This window comes from Poecilia formosa, unplaced genomic scaffold (assembly GCF_000485575.1).
Source record: "Poecilia formosa unplaced genomic scaffold, Poecilia_formosa-5.1.2 Scaffold262, whole genome shotgun sequence".
NCBI classification, from domain to species: Eukaryota; Metazoa; Chordata; class Actinopteri; order Cyprinodontiformes; family Poeciliidae; genus Poecilia; species Poecilia formosa.
In genome coordinates this window covers 977,504-998,160 of record NW_006800201.1, presented here as the reverse complement: position 1 = coordinate 998,160, position 20,657 = coordinate 977,504, and the positions used below count along the sequence as shown (strand labels likewise).

General features: G+C 38.0%; 1 protein-coding gene and 2 long non-coding RNA genes across 5 annotated transcripts in view; 2 read left to right on the top strand and 1 right to left on the bottom strand.

Annotated features, from left to right (window-relative positions):
• Positions 1 to 20,657, top strand: part of rap1gds1 (RAP1, GTP-GDP dissociation stimulator 1) — a 41,677-nt gene that overhangs the window by 8,500 nt on the left and 12,520 nt on the right. For 2 of the 3 annotated variants that reach the window (XM_016680910.1, XM_016680908.1), the window contains exons 3-5: positions 4,233 to 4,358; positions 12,567 to 12,710; positions 20,337 to 20,468. In XM_016680910.1, the coding sequence (XP_016536396.1) occupies positions 4,233 to 4,358; positions 12,567 to 12,710; positions 20,337 to 20,468 (402 nt within the window). The remainder of the gene's footprint in view (positions 1 to 4,232; positions 4,359 to 12,566; positions 12,711 to 20,336; positions 20,469 to 20,657) is intronic. The other variant, XM_016680909.1, reaches the window with a different exon arrangement.
• LOC107838473 (uncharacterized) lies at positions 12,845 to 18,852 on the top strand. The gene is made up of 3 exons (XR_001664541.1): positions 12,845 to 12,861; positions 14,552 to 14,568; positions 18,706 to 18,852. It is a non-coding gene; the product is annotated as an uncharacterized LOC107838473 (long non-coding RNA).
• The window catches only part of LOC107838474 (uncharacterized), a 22,757-nt gene continuing 15,263 nt past the window's right edge, over positions 13,164 to 20,657 (bottom strand). The window contains exons 2-3 of the long non-coding RNA XR_001664542.1: positions 19,549 to 19,556; positions 13,164 to 13,175 (exon numbers count right to left, since the gene is read on the bottom strand). This is a non-coding gene — a long non-coding RNA (uncharacterized LOC107838474). The remainder of the gene's footprint in view (positions 13,176 to 19,548; positions 19,557 to 20,657) is intronic.

Below are 20,657 nucleotides of genomic sequence, written 5' to 3'. Positions count from 1 at the left end.
GGGGTCATGCGATGAGAAGTTCTAACTATTTCTAGTTAGAACTTCTCAACCTCACACACCAGCTCAGGCTCCCACCAGAGAGGTGACCTTCATGCCAATAAAAATTTTTTTATAGACCTATGTAAAAATCACTGCAGGATCAATGTTAAGATCCTGGTGTAAAATAAGTGTGCTTCAATAAGTACCTAGTGCTCCATTTAAGACACAACACCAACACTTGTTTATGTCATGCAACAGTCCACAAACTGGACTGATAAAAAGTCTATCGCCCAGGGTCAGATGGCCAAGGTCCCCTCCCTCAGCCTTCTAACATCCCACATTGCACCCAGCCCTTTTGGCCCACAGTTGGTGAGCCCATGGGAAGGTGAATCCACTTTGGTCTGAGCCTGGCCAGACTCCATGTGTTTTGGCAAGCACCAGATGCTTGCCATGGAGCACCAACTCCAGGCCCGGCTCCAGGGTGGTGCCCTGGTGACCTGCATCCAGGTGAGGGGACACTGTATCCAGTGATTGTGCTCTTCATAAAGGGTCTTTGGGCTGCTTTTTGTCTGGTTCATCACCTCTAGCATTGGGTGACCCTAAAAGGGGTATAAAACCCCTGACAGCATAACTCCTAGAGTCACTTCAACACTCAAACCCTTTCATCACGATAAGGTGGCATCCTATGGAGGTGAAGAGAAAATAGGAAATATATTTTTTAAATATAAAATTGCCTAAAAATAATAAAATGGGTCAAAATGAATTAAAAATGAGCATACCTCACTGCTCCAGTCTACTAAAACAATTTTACACTGATTTCGAGTAATTGGGTGAAAGTTTAGTGAGAACTCCTGCTCGCGTTCTCACTAAAACCAGGAACATAGATCACATAACACCAGTAGTAAAGTCCCTACACTGACTCCCTGTAGCTCATAGAATAGAATAGAAAAACACTGTTGTTAGTTTATAAATCACTGAATGGTTTAGTACCACAATACATTAAGGATCTGCTGTTGTATCAACCTTCCAGACCCCTCAGGTCTTCTGGTTCTGGTTCTGCTCTGCATCCAGAACCCGAACCAAACGAGGAGAAGCAGCATTCAGTTTCTATGCACCACAAATTTGGAACAAGCTTCCAGAAAACTGTAAAACAGCTGAAACACTGAGTGCCTTTAAATCTCGACTAAAAACCCACCTAAGTTGTATTTGAAACGTAATCAATTACGAATTTAATGACAGCTCTTAACTTAATGTAATGTTTTGATTGTTGATTCTATGTTGCATGACTCTGTGTTTTCATGTTTTTATTATGTCAAGCACTTTGAAATGCCTTGCTGCTGAAATGTGCTGTACAAATAAAATTGGATTGATTGATTGATGACCTAGAAGCTAATATAAAAATACCTACAAATTATAAAAAGGACTCAAATCGAATATAAATGACTGTACCTCATCTATACAGACTAGTAGAATTATTTTAAAGTGATTTTGAGTCAACAGGTCACATGACCTGGAAGCTATTGAATAAAAACCCTCAATTTTGACGAAAAAAATTAATAAAAAATGGAAAATGGCTCAAAATGGAAAACAAATGTCTGTGCCTCATCTATAGGGACTAGTAGAATTATTTCAAAGTGATATTGAGTCATTAGGTCACATGACCTGGAAGCTATTGAATAAAAGCCCTCAATTTTGACGAACAAAATTAATAAAAAATGGAAAATGGCTCAAAATGGAAAACAAATGTCTGTGCCTCATCTATAGGGACTAGTATAATTATTTAAAAGTGATTCTGAGTCATTAGGTCAAATGACCTGGAAGCTATTGAAGAAAACATTATATTATTTAATATTAAAATTATTGAAAATATTGTATATGACTTTAAAATTTTATAGATGCTATTTTGGCTCATGTAAAAGCATGAATTAGCACTGACAATTAGTTAGTTGTTTACAATTCAAGGCATTTATTAACATTTAAATAAATGTTAATAAATGACAGGAATGTTTGGTTCGGTAATTTGTTGATAGTCCCTAAGTGAACCTTCGGGCGCTGCGGCCGGGAGCAGTAGAGAACCGCTGGCCGACAGTAGCATTCATAAATCGGATCAACTTTCAGCTAAACTTCGGTTACTCCTCTGTGCTCGGGCCGGGAACGGTGGAGAACCGCTGGCTGACATTAGCGTTCATAAATCGGATCAACCTTGAGTTAAACGCCGCTTACTCCCCGGAGCTCGAATATCGAATATCCAACTTGAAACTAACTTCACTGCGGTGAAGCGGTAGCTAATCTACCACAGCAATTATTTATTAATAAAACATTAAGCCTAAAATGTACTACAAGAACAGACTGAATGTTCTGTTCTGTGTGCAAAATTCTTGAATGTTTTTTGGTGTTATATCTTAAAACATGAAGTGGCATTTTTGTCAGTTGCTATGGCAACGAGTCTGCGTAGCTTGGCGAAATACAGATCACTTTGCTGTGGATCATACATAGCACGAAATTAATACCTACATTTTTAAGTTTCACTGAGTTAATGCGTCTATGGATGACATGTAAAAGATTAGTCTTTTTGCCCCCCAGCGTTGTATGCATACGCGAAATTTCCGTAGGTCCAATAATATGCATGGTGTCTAAGTCATAAGTCAGTGCCTCACCAGCAAAGAACCTCACCGCACGTCACTGGTTAGGTCGTATTTGAATCGGATACGTATCGGATACAGGTCGCATTACGTCAAAAAAATCGGAATTGGGTCACTTCAGGCTGCAGTGTGAACGCACCCTTGGAGCCTTGGACCAAACCTAACAGTAATTCAATTATTTTGCATCAAAATGTGTCTTTTTTAAACATATTGTATCTGAGGAAACCCCCCTATAGCTTTTGACATGCAGACTTCAGAATCACTGAGTACAATGCCGAGGCATTGAAGATCAAAAGTTATCAAAATCTTTTTTGTACATCAAAGCATGTGGGTGTGGCCAACCCTCAAAATCTGACCATTCCTCATGAACACCAAGGTGCAATAACTTCCACATACAAGGTCACAGCTGCATCAGACTTTCTCTTTCTCATTACAGACCAGCCCTTGTCACATTCACATGGTCAAGTGGTGACATCACTTTAGCCCTGCCCGATTCAATCAGAAAGTCACCTGTTTTTTGTTTTTTTTGTTTGTTTTGTTTTTGTTTGTTTTCTGCTGGATGTCTTACTTTTACTCTTCGATTCATATAGGTTTAAACATTTTGCCAAGTAACATAGAATAACTTGATGATGAAATCTCTCAACACTGGCTGATAACAGAACAGTGTGAGTGTAAGTGAATGGCAAATTTCAATCCTTCACTGTTTGCATACATTTGGCTCTAAATCACCGATTGGCACCAAACTGCATATGTATGTATGACCTTTGTTAGCCACTAAAGAGACCAATAGTGTATTGAAATTTGACTCCAGGGTGCCCCTTAGATTATTCCAGCAGTTATATCTCCCTGATACAATACCTGATCTGCTCCAAATTTTTTGTGCATCATCATGGAGCACAGCTTCAAACATTGTCGGAGTATGTTAATGACTTCACTAAAGCCCCACCCACTCAGAGAAAACACTGAAGATTATTGGGTCTCTTACCCTGCTTCACCCTGTCTGTGACATAAGATTGAAACTATCCACTAACTGTTGATAACCACATATGACACATATCAAACCCTACAAGTAGTCCTCACTAATCCTGTGCCTCAAAACAGAAAGTGACTCCTTTCTGGGAGGTCAGGTTTTGGCCAAACTTTTAAGATATGCTGCTGGACTCACATTGAACTGGACTGGAAGCTATTTGGAAGATTTGACAAATGAACTGCCTAGTGGACAGTTGCAGGAACTGCGTGATAGCATTGAGAATGGTGTTAGGTGGCGGTGTTGAAGTTTGTTTGATTTTTATGGATGTAATAGCATGTTAATGTGGAAAAGCACTGATATTCAATATAGTTGACTAGGATTAAATATTGTTTGCAACTAAAAATACAGGGAATTTAAACTGGCAGATAACTGCCAGTTTAAATTCCAGTTTAAGACTTAGTAAAACTCTGATTTCATTAGCAAATCTAGAATAGGAATTTCTGGATGAATTACGTCAGAATATTGTCACCTGGACAGATCATTTCAGTTTTTTCTGTATATGTATAAAGCATCAGTTAGAGGAGTTCAGATCAGAGAGGAGCATCATTTCTAATGCTGCTTGTCACTTCTTCTACTTTCAGAGTCCAGCAAAGAGCAGTTTGCTTCCACCAACATTGCTGATGAGCTGGTGCATCTTTTCCAGAAACAGACAGAGCATGAGAAGAAGGAGATGATCTTTGAAGTTCTGGCTCCGCTCGCTGAAAATGGTAAAGTTCCAGAGTTTATGTTGAAAATCCTAAAAAGTCACATTCTAATATAATAACCAGAGTGTGTTGTCCTGGTCTTAGAAAGGAACCACTTACTGCACAGCTAATAATCACGTCTCGGTGTGAGTCAGGCTTCCCAAACTCTGCACAGCTCACAGACACCTCCTGCTTTTTCCCAACGTGTCTGAGAGCGTGTTTGAACAGCAGAGAGTTCATCTTAGCAAGTGTTCCCACGCCAACAGTCTCCACGACAACGTTCTACCTATCTGTACTTAAGAGGCACCTGTCTGCCCCTGCTTCTGTTTTTCATACTGTGTGCTGTTCATTAAGTTCTGCAGGAGCAAACAAGAGTCAGTTGTGTGGATAATGAAACCGGATCACACTGGATGGGTCAGACTGTAGGTGATTTAGTGGAGCATGAGTGTTTGATCCATCTTTTTCTCCTACATCACATATTTAGTAGAAGGCGGAAGAAGATGGATGGATGGAGGAAGGAAGGATGGAAGGATGAATAAATAAGGGACACCCACTACAGCCCGTGTCTTCCTACTCTTATGGGGCTGGATGGCCGCTGCAGTTATAGACATTATTTTATGGCCCTGTTTTTATTTTTTATTTTTTTTAAAGTGATCCATAGAAAAATTGTTTGTAGAGATGAGTTAGTTTATTTACTTATACAAATAAGGAGTTAGGTTTGTAGGCTGGTACTAGGCCAAGTTTACCACGGGGGCCAGGGTAGTCTGTGTTTTTTCAGGGGGACACTTAAAACAGAATTAAAGAAAAACAGAGCAATAGTTTTTCATTTGTTTAAGTGAGCCAAAGAGCCACTTGTGTCTAGAGGTTGCAGATCCATGATCTAGCAAATGGAAAGTGTGATCCTATCTCAATACAGCAGCTAAAAGTGCAACACTATAATTTTTAATTCATTGTTAAAGTAAAATTGTGAAGGTTAAAAAAATCCACCGACTATTAACAGAAGGCATTTGTTGCACACCCCCACAAAGGTTTTGAACCTGCCTTTTTAACTAGCCCTTCATTTCCGCTCTTAGCCGCGCTGCTTCCCGCTTTCTCTCTTTTGATGTCAACCGGTTACATCAACAACAAACATTACTGTGGTTAGCTGGTAGACTGCAGATCTCTATCATAGGCCAAATTTCTGTTGTTTCTACTAGGGCTGAAACGATTCCTCGAGTGATTTGAGTACCTCGATTATTAAAATTCCTTGTGGAAAATTGTTCTGCCTCGAAGCCTTGTTAAATTTATGTTTTATTATTTAGCGCACCGTGTTCCAGCCGGGTCGTTATTTGCATTCCGCAGAGCTCTCACTTCCGCCTGAGTTGACGAAAGCTAAGTGTTAGCAGCATAATGTCCAATTTTCAAGTTCGGCCTGGGAGGATTTTACTGATTCATGATTATGTCTGGGTTTTTGTCGTTTTTCGGGACCAATAAACATCCTTAAAATGATGAGAGCAATGCTTGGTGTATGGCAGCTTTTCTCCTCCCGGAGCTGCTGGTTCAGAGCGAACGGCAGAAACGAGCATGGCGGGACTATTTATACAGGTGAGGAGATAGACCGAACCCTGCGGGCGGCTGTGCTTTAGATGCGTAACCTGAAAATGCCGGAAAATAAATTTCATATCATCCCAGTCGCAACAAATGGGTGCCAAAGCGCATTGTGATGTTACATACCTGGTATATGCGTTTCTGTGTGTGACGAACAAAGGTGTCAAATCCTGTTGCTAACATAAATACAAATAGGGTTGCCACCTTTCAGAAATTAAAATAAGGGACGCCCACCACGGCACGTCGCCCTATTCTCATGGGGTGGGATGGCCGCTGCAGTGATAGACAATATTTTATGGTAGTGTTTTTTGTTTTTAAAATGTGATCCATAGAGCAATCGTTTATGCATAGAGTACCCCAAAATTGTACAGATAAGAGTAGCACACCTTAAACATGTTTAATTAAGCAAGTGTAAAATGTATTTGGTAAACTGCTCAAGTACTGAGTAACTGATCATAACACATAATTTAATAATCAAAATGTGTCCTCAGGCAGGGCTCCAAAAGTATAAAAGTTATGTGAAAATTCTGGTATAGATATAAATATGAAGAGTATTACTAAAATATTTATACAAATGAGTCAGGTTTGGAGGCTGGTTCTAGATCAAATTTACCATGGGGGCCAGTGTTGTCAGTGTTTTTTCATGGGGACAATTAAAAAAGAATGAAACAAAAAGAACAAAGAAAAAAAAAACAGAGCAATATTTCATCATTTGATATATCAAGTGAGCCAAAGAGCCACTTGTGTCTCCAGAGATCCAAGTTGCAGATCCCTGGCAGATGGAAAGTGTGATCCTATTTTGATACAGCAGCTAAAAGTGCAGCACTATGATTTTAAATCCATTGTTAAAATAAAATTGTGAAGGTTAAAAAAATCCACCTCTGAATATTAAAGAGATTTATTTAGCATCATTCCTTCTATACCCATTTTGGCCCCCATCTAGAACCGCTCCGGCAGCAGGTCTATGTCTGACATTAATAATACATTATATGACCACTGAACAGTAAATTAATAGAAGATGTCAACATTTCTTAATAAAGCAAACAGAAAGCTCTAACAAACCTTTTAAAGTAGGAAATATTTATGTAATTAGTATTAATCTCTTAGTATGATTTGTTCTTTAAATGGCCATTTGTACTTTCGGCTGATACGACTATACATTAAATAACGAAATAATTGATTATTTAATAATCAAATCATAACAGTCGACTTAAATGACAATAAGAAACTTAATCAATAAAAAAAATGTTCTTTACCATATCAGCCTCAGGAGTTGATTGAGGGATGAAGAGACTCTGGTGTCTGGTTCTTTGGGTTCTAACGGGTCTACAGCTCCTCTCCTGATCCATTCTGTCTGACATCATGCAGCACTGCACACCGCGCCAGGATGAACACATTTGTTTAAATGGACTGTATCAGTGGCGTATCTAGCTCAGTTTTAGGGGTGCTTATGCGCCCCTAAAACTGTACCTCAGCACCCCTGAATAAGATTCCCACCCCCTCCATAAAATACCATTAAATGCCACGTCCCGTATTGATACAGACGGTTATGTCTATTGGACATAGCCGTCTGATAGACATGCCTGTCACACACATATCAGCACTATAATGACCAAAATAAAACATAGGATATATTAAGGTCAGATAAATTCTCGTGGTGGGAGCTAAAGAACCCCCAGAACACTATGCAGACGCTATGGACCGCGGTTGCCTAGATACGGACACTACACAGCTGCGCCATCAACCCGGGTCTTTTTAAATTACCACCCGATACTCCACCGTCCTTACAAGCAAAAACTCTTGGAGAAATACAGACGTGAGTGAAAAGACGCACATCCCAGGCTGAACAATGTCAGTGAAGATGGATAGTGTATCTATCGATGAAGTGTCCGTCGTGGCACACTGTGTTGCTGTATGATATGGGACAGAAATGGATCAGGAGAAGAACACAGCAGACCCGTCAGAACTAAAGAGCTAGACACCAGCGTCTCTTCATCCCTCAATCATCTCCTTAGGCTGATATGGTACAGAACATTTTATTATTGATTCGGATTCTTCTTGAGCTTTTAGTAGACTGTTGTGGTTTGATTATTTGCTTAGGATGTTGTGTTTGGATGATTTAATATATAATAGCATTAGCCAAAATAATATAAATGCCCATTTAAAGAACAAATCATGCTAATAGATTAATAGTACATACATAAATATTTCCTACAGTAAAAACGTTTGTTGTTTCTGTATGTTTTATTCAGAAATGTTGATATATTTTAAGAATTCGGGGTTCATTGGTCATTTTATGCATTATTTCTCTATTATTTTATTAATGTGGTTTACCAGTTTGGATAATCTGACTTCTTATCAATGAAGAAAAAAACATGCTAAGCAAAAATACACCAGACAGACCTGAAAGCCTAGGGGCGGTTCTAGACGGGGGCTAATGGGGTAATTATACTAAATATATTTTGTTAACATTTAGTGGTAGATTTTTTTTTTTACCTTCACAATTTTACTTTAACAATTAATTAAAAATTATACTCTTAGCTGCTGTATTGAGATAGGATCACATTTTCCATTTGCTAGATCAGGATCTGCAACCTGAATCTCTGTAGACACAAGTGGCTCTTTGCCTCACTTAACATATCAAATGATGAAATATTGCTGGTAAGTTTGGTGTAGTAAGTAAGACCATTATGAATATATATTTTTAACCAGATATGAGGGGCCAGACTTGCATCATCAGCAGCTTTATTCAGATGACAATTTGTAATCCAAAATATTATGCTTAGTGATTTTTTCCAATGGGCAATTTTAAGTGGCAATGTAGTATTTAATTTAGAATTATTTTTGTTATATTTATGAATGGAAATTGTGTACAGCATAGGCTTTATTTATTTGAAGATTACTTTTTAGTTGTTCAGTACAAAATGTATGTGTTCAAAATATTTGGATCAATAATGGGTTAGTCTGATCCTGGTCTTTAGCCTTGTTAAAGGCTAAGGACCTCTTGTTCCTTTGTTTTGAAGTTTGATTAGTGACTGTTGTGTTGTTTTGTTATTAACCTCTCTGGAGTCACTTAAATAAGGTAAAACTAAAGAACAGTACAGAATGTCAAGCTGTTTCTTTGTGAACAGAAAGGTGTTTGGTACTGAAACTATGATAGACTCACTTCATGAACTGTGAACTGAAATATTAAAACCCTGACTCATAATTTCTACTTTTCCATAGATGGACGTACATTCTTGTTTAAAGAAAAAAGGCCAACAGCCACATAACGTTCAGATAAAAATCAGGTTGATGCAATTTCTACATACGATTTTCAAATAAATTCCAGGTTAATGACAAATGGAGAACTAGTCATTAACCTGAACTTCTACCTTGATAATAAACTGGTTTTAGGTTTATTAATTGTATGCAATTAATAAAATGTTCTTCAAATGAAATGCATAGTTTTGAGTAGATTTTATTTTAATTTCCGGGGCAGCAGACCCCACTAGGACTGTGTAACTCCACAGCTGCTTGCGTCTCATTAATGTTAGCAGATGTTCACAGGTATTATGTAGTCTGATTCTGTTTCACATATTTACAGCTCTGGAAAAAATGATCAGTTCTCTGATTTTACTCTTTATAGGTACATGTTTAAGTAAAATGAACATTGTTGAACTACTGACATGTCTCTGAAATTCCAAGCAAAAATTTAGTATTTATTTTCAGAAAATGAGAAATGGTCAAATTAACAAAAAAGATGCAATGCTTTTAGACCTCAAATAATGCAAAACCAACAAAAAAAACACAAGTTTACATTCATTTAGAAACAACTAAACTAAGGTTTTAACTCGGGAAGAGTTCAGACATCAATATTTGGTGGAATAACCAGGAGGTTTTCAATGGGGTTCAGTGCAAGGGGCTCTTCATTTTTTCCAGAGCTGTATATAGTTCTTAACAGTTTTAGTTGGACAAAACTATTTAATTTCATTTGTGAATGTATGTAAATATGCAGTGAAATTTAGAAAAATACACCAACGAATATCTTCATTTGGGTCTTAGCCCTGTTGGGGGCTAAGCACCCCTTAAGGTAAGATCCTAGAATCGCTCCTGGAGTGTATTCATCCTCACTAACATGTTCAGCCTGGGATTTGAGTCTTTCCTCTCATGTTTGTATCTATACGAGAGGTTTTGGTTCTGAGGACGGTGGAGTACCGGGTTGAGGACGTTTTAAAAAGACCTGGATTGATAGGTATGTAGTGACCGTCTCTAGGCAACTACAACAGCATCTGTCCGTAGCTTTCTTGGGGATCCTATTTACATCCCGCCATGACAGTTTAGCTGACTTTAATATATTCTGTGTTTTATTTTGGTCATTATTCCAATTAGTCTTGATATGTGTGTGATAGGCGTGTTTATTGGACATTTATAGAAATATGGAACAAATCGCATCCCGTATCGAGCCGATACGGGACGCAACATTTAAAGCCAAATACGGGACAATTCCATATTTTAAGGGACAGGTGGCAACTCTAAACACAAACGATATAAATGGTTGGGCAAGGTGAGAGTTAATCTATTAAACTGACAGAAATACATAAACCAAAAGCTGGAGTATAGACATTTTTTAAATAAATAGACAGGCTATTTGTGAGCATAATAAAGAGCCTGCCTCTTTATTATTACATTGAATATAATTTCAGATTTTTGTATGACTTTTCTTCAGGTTAACTTAGAAAGTGAGCTATTATTGTTACAAGTTAACTTTCTAAACTACAGAAAAGTAATTGTTAGGGAAGCTCAAATGTGAAAAATTGGACTGATATTGATATGTGATAGTAATACTGCTGTTATGTTAGATTTACCAATGTTTTATCTTGTCCTTTTTTAATCCGAATACCCGATTAATCGTAAGAATAATCAATAGATTACTCGATTACTAAAATATTCGTTTGTACTTCCGATTATGGCAGCCATGTGAAAGGACACGTTTTCACCGCTTTGCTGTTCTTGTCAAAGAATTTCTTTAAAATCTCTTCCTTTCAAAATGAACTAAGCGGCTAGTGAGCGCGGGTGGTCGGAATAATGCCTAAAGCGGCAAAAGCGTCCCAAAAAGTAAGTGAAAAAGCAAAACAGCATAAACTAACGGATTACTATCTTCGAGCTGAAATGCAGAAAGCTAATGCACAGTATCAGTATCTTTTTGAAAAGATTTTGGGTCCTTTCATTAATTTTCTTAAAGACTTAGCTTTGTCAGAGGGTTTGTTTGAGTTTTGATTTGAGGGAACCTGCAGCGTGACATGCTGAATAGATGCATACAGTTATATCTAACCTGATTGTAATTTGCTTGAATACCCTGTTTTTGAGAAGCTGTTTTTGTTTCTATGTCTAGTTTTTTTCTTCTTTCTTTCTTTGTTTTTCATTTCTCTAATATGAGAAAGAATAATTACTGGCATGTAATAACTACAAAGAAAACTTGTTCAGATAAGTTACATGATTGTATTTCCAAAGTGGAAAATCTCAATAAAAATATTTTGGTAAAAAAAAAAAAAAATATTCGCTGACAACAGCCCTAGTTTCTACCATATTCCGTATATTTCATGCATTCCTACAAAATAGGATTTGAATTGGAGTTTGCGTTTAGCATTAGCTTCTGCTAAATAGTGTGTTGGTTTATCAGCTTTTGCATGAGCTTCTGATAAATATTATGTTGGTGTAGCAATTTAGTGTTACTAACGTTTATAATTAGTGCTGTAGGGTTAGCACAACTAACTTTGTAGTTCCCACCACTGATAATAGCATTTTTCTATCTGGGTAAATTCCCCAGGCTTGACAAATAAGTTAATTGTAAAATAAAATAAAGGTTTTTTCTGATAGTAAAACAACCCAAAGCTTCCCGTTATATGCTGAAATCTCCATGATGTGGCTGTTGCAGTCATCAGCTGACATGCCTCAGTTTCCTCTCCAGAAACTTCTAACACCATTTTTGCTTCCTCTGCATTCATTCTTAAACATCTCACTGATGCAAAACATTTCTGAACTCAATCAGTGCAGACGGTTGGCGTTTATCTATGGGGAGGTTTGATGATTGGCAAAAAGATTGGTTTTTAGTCCATCCAATTTGATATACATTCACCGATCATTACCTTTCTTCAGCATTATTACCACCTTAAGATAGCATGAATTAGCTTCTGTTTCAGGGTTGATCAGTTCCTTTAGTTACTAACCTTAACCAAGAAAAGCAGATTTATTCATGATTGTTTTTCCAATATTGTTAGAGGTAAAAAAAATAATAAAAATTCACGTGTCTACTTACTTCATTATATGTCCGTTGTTCTTATGTTAACTGTAGGAGCATCCAGGGATTAGTTACCATGACCACCAGATTAAATAGTGTAATTAGTATAACCCCCAGAGAGGTCTCTGTTCTGATACTGCTGTATTTTATTGATGCTCTAAATGTTTTTCTTGAGTTTTTCCTGTAGTAAAATTACAATTATGATTATTGTAAAATATTTTGAGCTTTCAATAGATTTGGCCTATTAAAAAGGTTTATGATTAATTTTTAATCTGGGGATTGTGGACTACTTGTATTGTTTAAAAATCTACATTAATGCAGTCTGGTGCAGTTGTTCCATTTCGTTGTCCTTCTCCTCTGCCTAGATGTTATAAAACTGCAGCTGGTGGAGGCAGGCCTAGTGGAGTGTCTCCTGGAGGTGGTGGCTCAGACTGTGGACGGTGAGCGGGAGGAAGACATTGCCCAGCTCAAGACTGCCTCAGACCTCATGGTCCTTCTGCTCCTCGGGGGTAAGTTCTGCTCAGGGTACATCAATACGTACAGTGCCTTGGAACTCTGTCTCATTTTGTATGTATGGATGGAGGTTTCCATCACAGGGTTTCCCCCAGAAAACTTGCTAAGCCTGGTGGTCGGGGTGCTGAGACAGTCCACCGTGTTTTTGTATAGAGATGTGCCGATCAGGTTTTCTCCTGCCGATTCCGATCACCCATGAGGGCCAGTCACGGCCGATCACCGATACCAATCACATAATTATTATTTTTTTAATCATAAGCACTACTGGTTACATTATGTGGAAAAGGAACCATGAATTCACCTTAATTTAGACAAAAACTTGTTTTTAATAACTTTTTCCAAGAAAAAAACATAACAGGCATTGTGCAAATTGTACTGCTATCGGTAATACTATCTTTAACAGACTCAAAACATATGAAGGCTCTGAAGAGGCTAAATAATGCAAAGAGTCAAAATAAAGCCTCTCAACATTGCCAAAAAATTCAAGTATAAAATTTTACATTCAAAGGCAAATACAGGTTCCATTACAATAAACAATCCTGAGTTACTGAATGAAAACTTCCTGATAGCATGGCGGCTAGCTGATTACTGCTAGTTCTGATTGGCTGTTTCTGACTGAGCGGAGCAATTATGCAGGACAGTGAGGAGGCAGAGGAGATCGATTATTTTTTCAGAGATTATTTGTGTCATGTTAGCGAAAGTTTTAATACATATGTAAAATAAATTTTTTTAAGTTAGATGCTGCAGCTTTAAACAGGTTCGGTGTGAGAGTCACTACCAGGTGGAGCAGAAGCGGCGCTCCGTCTGAAATATTACTACCTGTAGCGTGTAGCAGCGGTTCAACAGCAAGAACAGAACCAGCGTCTTACATCGCAGCTCAAAGACTTAAATAATTTCGCGGGTTATTTGTTTAGCTTTCTGACCGTCATGCTAATCCGGCTGAGTATAGCTGTGCGCTGCTTTACCTGCTATCTGATCCTCCATATCTCTTTTTTACTGCAGGGAGCCTCAATGTAGCCAAACTCCGTCAAGTATGGCTTTGTTTTTATGCCATATTAGATTCGTCGTGTTGATGCATTTTGACGTGCTTCAATTTTCCACCGCAACACACAAACTTCCCCATTCACTCAGTGCGTTATAGATCCACACGCTTAGGATTTGTTGCTGCGCGTTTGCGCAGTGCGAAGGAAAGAGGAGACCAGCTGCACAGGCAGGCTGCGAAATGAGAAGCAGGTGATCGGTTTGTGTGATCGGCAACAAGAGATTATGATCAGNGAGTTACTGAATGAAAACTTCCTGATAGCATGGCGGCTAGCTAATTACTGCTAGCTCTGACTGGCAGTTTCTGACTGAGCGGAGTAATTATGCAGAACAGTGAGGAGGCAGAGGAGATCGATTATTTTTTCAGAGATTATTTGTGTCATGTTAGCGAAAGTTTTAATACATATGTAAAATTTATTTTTTTAAGTTAGATGCTGCAGCTTTAAACAGGTTTGGTGTGAGAGTCACTACCAGGTGGAGAAGCGGCGCTCCGTCTGTGAAATATTACTATCTGTAGCGTGTAGCAGCGGTTCAACAGCAAGAACAGAACCAGCGTCTTACATCACAGCTCAAAGATGTAAGACGTAAGCTCAAACACGCAAACTTCCCCATTCACTCAGTGCGTTATAGATTCACACGCTTAGGATTTGTTGCTGCGCGTTTGCGCAGTGTGAAGGAAAGAGGAGACCAGCTGCACAGTGCACAGGCAGGTTGCGAAATGAGAAGCAGGTGATCGGTTTGTGTGATCGGCAACAAGAGATTATGATCGGTGGCCGATCGATCGGCACACCTCTAGTATTAAAAGATGTTAAGGTGATTGAAAACCCCCAAAAAGTTATAACGTATAATCCCGGAGAAATCAATGGGGCCTTTAAAAAGTACTATTCGGATATTTACACATCACAATTTCAGGGGGATTTAGATGAAATCAAGTTCTTTTTATCCTCCATTGATTTAGGAGGGTATGGATAACTTGGACAAACCCTTTCTTAGGGCGGAATTACTCTATGTTAAGTCACTTCTGGGAAATAAATTCCCTGGTGAGGATGGTTTTCCATCCGAGTTTTATAAAGAATTCCAAGACCTTCTAGTACGACTTTTGATGGATGTTCTCGAGCAAGGTCGAGGAGAAGGGGATTTTCCAGACTCTTTCGCTCAAGCTGTTATAACAGTAAACTATAAAAAAGGGAAAGATCCTCTAAAATGTTCTTCTTATAGACCAATCTCACTCCTCTATACAGATTATAAATTAGTTACAAAAATGATAGCAAAACGATTGGAAAGGTATCTACTCTTACTGGTCAACCCCGATCAAACAGGGTTTATTCTAAATAGATTTTCCTGTAATAATTTGAGACGATTGTTTAACCTAATACGGTAACACTTTATTTGAAGGGGTGTGCATAAGACTGACATGACACTGTCATAAACATGACATAACACAGTGTTTCTCAACCTTTTTCGGGCCAGTGCCCCCCTAGCCTTTATCCAGGTCCCTCACCGCCCCACCAAAGAATTTGTAGGCTACTTTGCACTGACTATTATTTTATTATTTTATTATTATTATTACTATCACTATTGTAGATGTTTTGATTTTTATGCTTGTTTCTGTAATTATCATCAAAAATAATTTCCCAGAGAACAAAAAAACAATGTGAGTAGAAATTATTTTCACAGCTGTCTACGAAAAATGCAATGAGTGGACATTCAACTTAAAATTGGTAGGCCTAACATCAGCCAATCAGAGTGGAAAAAATATTCTTGTTCTGTGACATTTTCAATTTGTTAAACATTACACAAAATGAGCAGATAAAAGATGAACAACATGCCAGTTTAAACTTTGATCTATTTGCAAAATGACAGTGCTCTGCAACATTAAAACATGGATACACTGTAACTACATTAATCATAACTCTTCTTCTCTTCAGTGTTTCTGTTGGTGGTGTGCTGCCTTCAGGAGAATGGGACATCAGAGTATCATCCATAAAATTTCACCCACATGGCATTTATTGTGCAAACCAGAGCTTTCAGTGGAAAAACAACAGTTCCAGATCCTTTTAATGCCATACAAATATGAGACAGAAACATGGATTATATCTTTATATGATGATACTGGACAGAAATTACAAAGAACAAATCTGGTTCTTAATCAAATCCTAATGAGTCAAACTGAAAGTGTCATGGAGTCATCAGCCTCATGACATTAACACTGACATGAAAAATAATATTGAAGAAATAAATATATCAAATCTAATTAAAAACATAAATAAGTGATAAATTATTTACTGTTATGGTCGGTAAGATATATTTATTCTCAGTACTAGATATGGTCTCAACAAACCCATGGCAGTTCAACAATATTATTTTTACCTTTTATCTGGAAATAGTGTGTTTATTCTTGCCATACAGTCCTCTGTATTAAGTATTGCTCAAAATGACTTGCCATACCAGTTTATTCCTCTGTATTTACTTTAGTTTCTTAGTTTGTTCTTGCATTTTGTTCTTCATTCGTTTCCATTTAGTTTCCTTTGATTATTATTATGCTCTCTTGGTTTATTGCTATGTCCACTTTAGTCTCTTTCCTGTTGTTAGATTTATTTTATCGTTTATTGACCATCAGTAATCTTCACTCATCACCTGCTGCGCCGCCTAATCGTCATGTTTCACACCATGTGTTGATTTTTCACTGTTCAGCGTCGGATTCTCTGTTTTTATGCCATAATTCACATCTAGTTCGTTGCTCCGTTTTATGTCCCGCTTCTCCTGCTTCAGAGTTTTGCGGAATGTGTGAATCGTTTTTTTTTTTTTTTCACTCCCTCTGGTGTGCAGCGTTCGGGAAACGTATCGATGGGGAAAAGGCAGACTGACATAAACCTTTTAAAAACAACAGAAACAATTGCGGTATTCCGATTATTAAAATTTAAAAGTGCTGTGTTGTTCTATCACACCTGTTTCATACCGGACCACTTACAGCTCCGGTGTTAACGCTATAAAATGAACAACCTCTATCGTGGTATCACCCATGGAGGGATTTCTTTATTTAAATTGGTTCATTTTTCAGAGGGATACACAGTGAGGGTATCGTGATTTTAGTAATTGCATGTTTATAAGATCGATTTTCTGTTGTCCTTCCATGGAAGTGTGCAGCCTTCAAACGGAAATAAAACACTTTTTAATATAAGTTGCTGCTTTGACATGATCACATTACTGCCAAAACATTTGTACAAAAATACCAGACAAAGTGAATCACAGCACCATCATCAGCCGGTGTAACGCTGAACTGATGCGGTGAAGCTAGCAGTAGCAAGAGAGGAGCTGCCCCAAAAGATAACAAACACTAAATAGAAGGAGAGCTGCCATCGATACTGTTGCAGCCAAGCATGATTTAATGTTACACAATACAGTTATACCAAGTTGCTCAAAGTTTAAACTTTTATTGTTGTGCATATAAGGTGTAAAGTTTACCTTTGAGCAAACCCCCCCCAAAGGAATCCCAGTTCTTGGAACAGATGTTTGATTTGCAGACTCCTCCTTCATGGCTCAAAATTGAAACGGAGATAAAAGAAGAGATGCCAATAAATTTTCTTTATAAGTGGGATAATAAAACTATTAAAAATGTAACTGATAACCCTTTAATAATACAGTCAATCCAAATTTGGTATAACATTTGTGGACTGTTTAATGTAGAAGGCTTTCTCTCTCCTAAAACCCCGTTATGGGGAAATGGACTGCTACCAAAGATTTTTCAGTCTGGTAACTTTAGATCCTGGCAGGAGAAGGGAATTTGTCAATTAGAGCACTGCTACAAAAAGGAAGTATTTATGTCACTAGAGCAGTTAAAAGATAAGTTTAAATTAACAAAGATTTCCTTGGCTATCTCCAACTTCGCGACTTCATAAGAACTAATCAGAAAGGAAGTTGGAAATTACCGTCCACGTCTCCCGTTGAGGAAATGTGTCATGGCAATCAGCCATTATGTAAAATCATCTCGAGGGTGTATACAGCACTCATGTCAACTTTAAGTAGAACTGGTATGGATAGTTCCAGAATCAAATGGGAAAAGGATTTGGGAATATCTATTGAAAGGCAATTATGGAATAATTTGTGCAGAGAAGGTCTCACCTCTACTCTGAATGCTCGATTTAGACTAGTTCAATTCAATTTTTTACATTAGTTATATGTTACACCACAAAAATTACATAAATATAACTCCAATATATCTCTTCTTTGTTTTAGATGCGACATGGAGGAAGGAACGTTCCTCCATGCCACCTGGCATTGCTCTAAACTGCAGGGTTTTTGGAAGGGAGTTTGCGAAACGCTATCAGACATTCATGGCATCACGATTCCAATAGACCCGGAAATTTGTTTATTGGGGAACTTTATGAACTCCAATCTAAAGACAAATTATGATAAGAAACTTAAAGAAGTCCTTTTGGCAGTTGCTAAGAAATGTATTACAACAAAATGGAAATCAGAGGCCCCCCTTCCAATTAAATATGGCTTTGTGAGCTCAACAGCTGTGTGACCCTAGAAAAAATAACCTATTGGATGCAGAATAGAAGTAAGACTTTTTATAAAATATGGCAACCATTTTTAAGGTATATGCAAAATCTACCAGCACATTGGATTGATTGATCATCCTGTAATCGAGCCGGACTCGACAGGATCTATGAGCGATGCTGATACCATCTGTCTCTCAACCTATTTCTGATTCATATACATTTTTATTTCATCCTTATTGATAACCCTCCTCCCCCGCCTTACCCACCCCTATTCAGTCCTTCTTGTTATTCGGTTGTTGTGTTATATTATTGTAAATGTATTTTACTTAATGTTTGAATGGTGCTTTAGTGTGAACCATTTTTGTCCTGTCAGTTAATACTTGTGATATTATTACTAAAAACCCAAAATAAAGTATTCTTAAAAAAAAAATAAAAAGATGTTAAGGTGACAGGAAATTTAAAAATATAACTCGGTAATTATACGTTACGAGAAAACATCACCAGTGAAACACTACTTTAACCCACAACTAGTATTAAAAACAACAAATCAAAATATACAATTAAAATGAATATCAATTATTTGGACTTTTGTTTAATCCAAATTAAGTCAGCAGCTCCGTCAGGCCTCCCAGGGCTTCAGGGGCCCCATAAATGCTAATATTTTAACACAGACCACAGATGCATGAATGTAACACTTGTTTATTGAGATGATCAATGCTGCTAAATTTGATTCAATTTCAGCATACATAAATTAGAATATTTTAAATTGTTTAATATTTAAATGTAAGATTTTAAGGAGTTGGCAAGTTTACTTTGTAAAAGTTCAAAGAACAATATTCATAGTTAGATTGCTTTGTTACCCTAGCTACAGTTTGATGCTGTGAGTTTAATCTTTAGGTTTGAGCTCTGTTTGTTCATAAATACAATTTAGTAAACTGCAATTATAACTGAATGCTTTTTAGCTTAGCCAATTAAACTACTCCCCCTCTCAGAATAAATCCAACACATCTGTTAAAGGTGCTGATGTTTTTAGCAACAAAAGGGGCCCCTAGATCAAATTCTGCTCAAGGCCTCATACAGCCTTGGACCGCATAGATAAACTTTATCAGAGCAAGCAGAGCCAGCCGCTGGGCAGCGTGTTGAGATGGAAAAGCTGCACAAAATTCTTTGTTCACAAATATAAATTATTCTCACCGCTTGCTCAATGCACCTTTGAAAGCGCGACTACAAGTTATTCCTGCAGTTCACGTAGAGCTGCGCAAGCAGAGCTAACCAGAGTGGTGTTTACAGTCCTACCTTGATCAAAAACTCTGGAAAGAATCATAATTCCTCACAGGGGGTTGATGTAAATATCCATACAGGTCAGCCTGCGTCCAGTTTGAGTGACAGGAGGCGCGCGGGATCCGCACTGAGGTAAACTTAATCCAGCTTCTGGGGCGCGCGAGGCAACGCGCAGAGGCGCCAGCGGTGTGATTGGTCCGGCTTTGAATGCATAAACTATAAACCCATCTTCTATAAACATATCTTTTAGGAATAAATCTGCTCCGCCAGTGAAGCGCTGAGAGCAATAGAGATGCTTGCAATCCGGCTTAAAAAAGGAAAAAAAAAAAAACTTTAAAAAAAATTTTTTTTTAATTATTTTCCTAAAAACATAAACAAGAAAGGCTTAGCCTGGCAGTGGCGCTAGTAAAGGATGGCGGGCCGCCAGGCCTGTTATACACTGGTGGAAACCCTGCATCAGCTTTACCTATGTCCCTATGTAAGGGATGTAATGTAAATGTAATGTAATGGTAATGTATGATGAAGTCCATGTTCATCAGAGCCATGCTGGGATGACTTCCCTGTTATATAATTCATATCCTTTTATATAAATATGTCATAACTGTACAACAGACCCATGCACAGTGAGATGTAAATATACATTCTGCATCCTCTTTCTGCTCCCTCTGCACTTTTCTTTAGCTTTAGACATTTCATTAATTTCTGTTAAACCTGAATTTAACCCATCTTGTAAGCAACACTGCAGTGACTCAGCATGCAGGCAGCAGCTGTAAGCTGTCCTCCGTCTCTGTGCAGATGAGTCCATGCAGAAGCTGTTTGAGGGAGGAAAAGGCAGTGTCTTCCAGAGGGTCCTGTCCTGGATCCCATCCCACAACCACCAGCTGCAGCTCGCCGGGGCTTTGGCCATCGCAAACTTCGCCCGCAACGGTCAGCTCTGATACTGTGCCAAGTGAAACAGACAAATGTTGGCAGGATTAGATAACAAGTGACAAACTGAATTCATGCAATGGAGGGGTGTAAAAGAGAACGGGCAAAAGATGAGCAGTGCGCGTATACACACACACGTATGTGTGCGTGTGTGTGTGTGTATGTATATACATATATGTGTGTGTATAT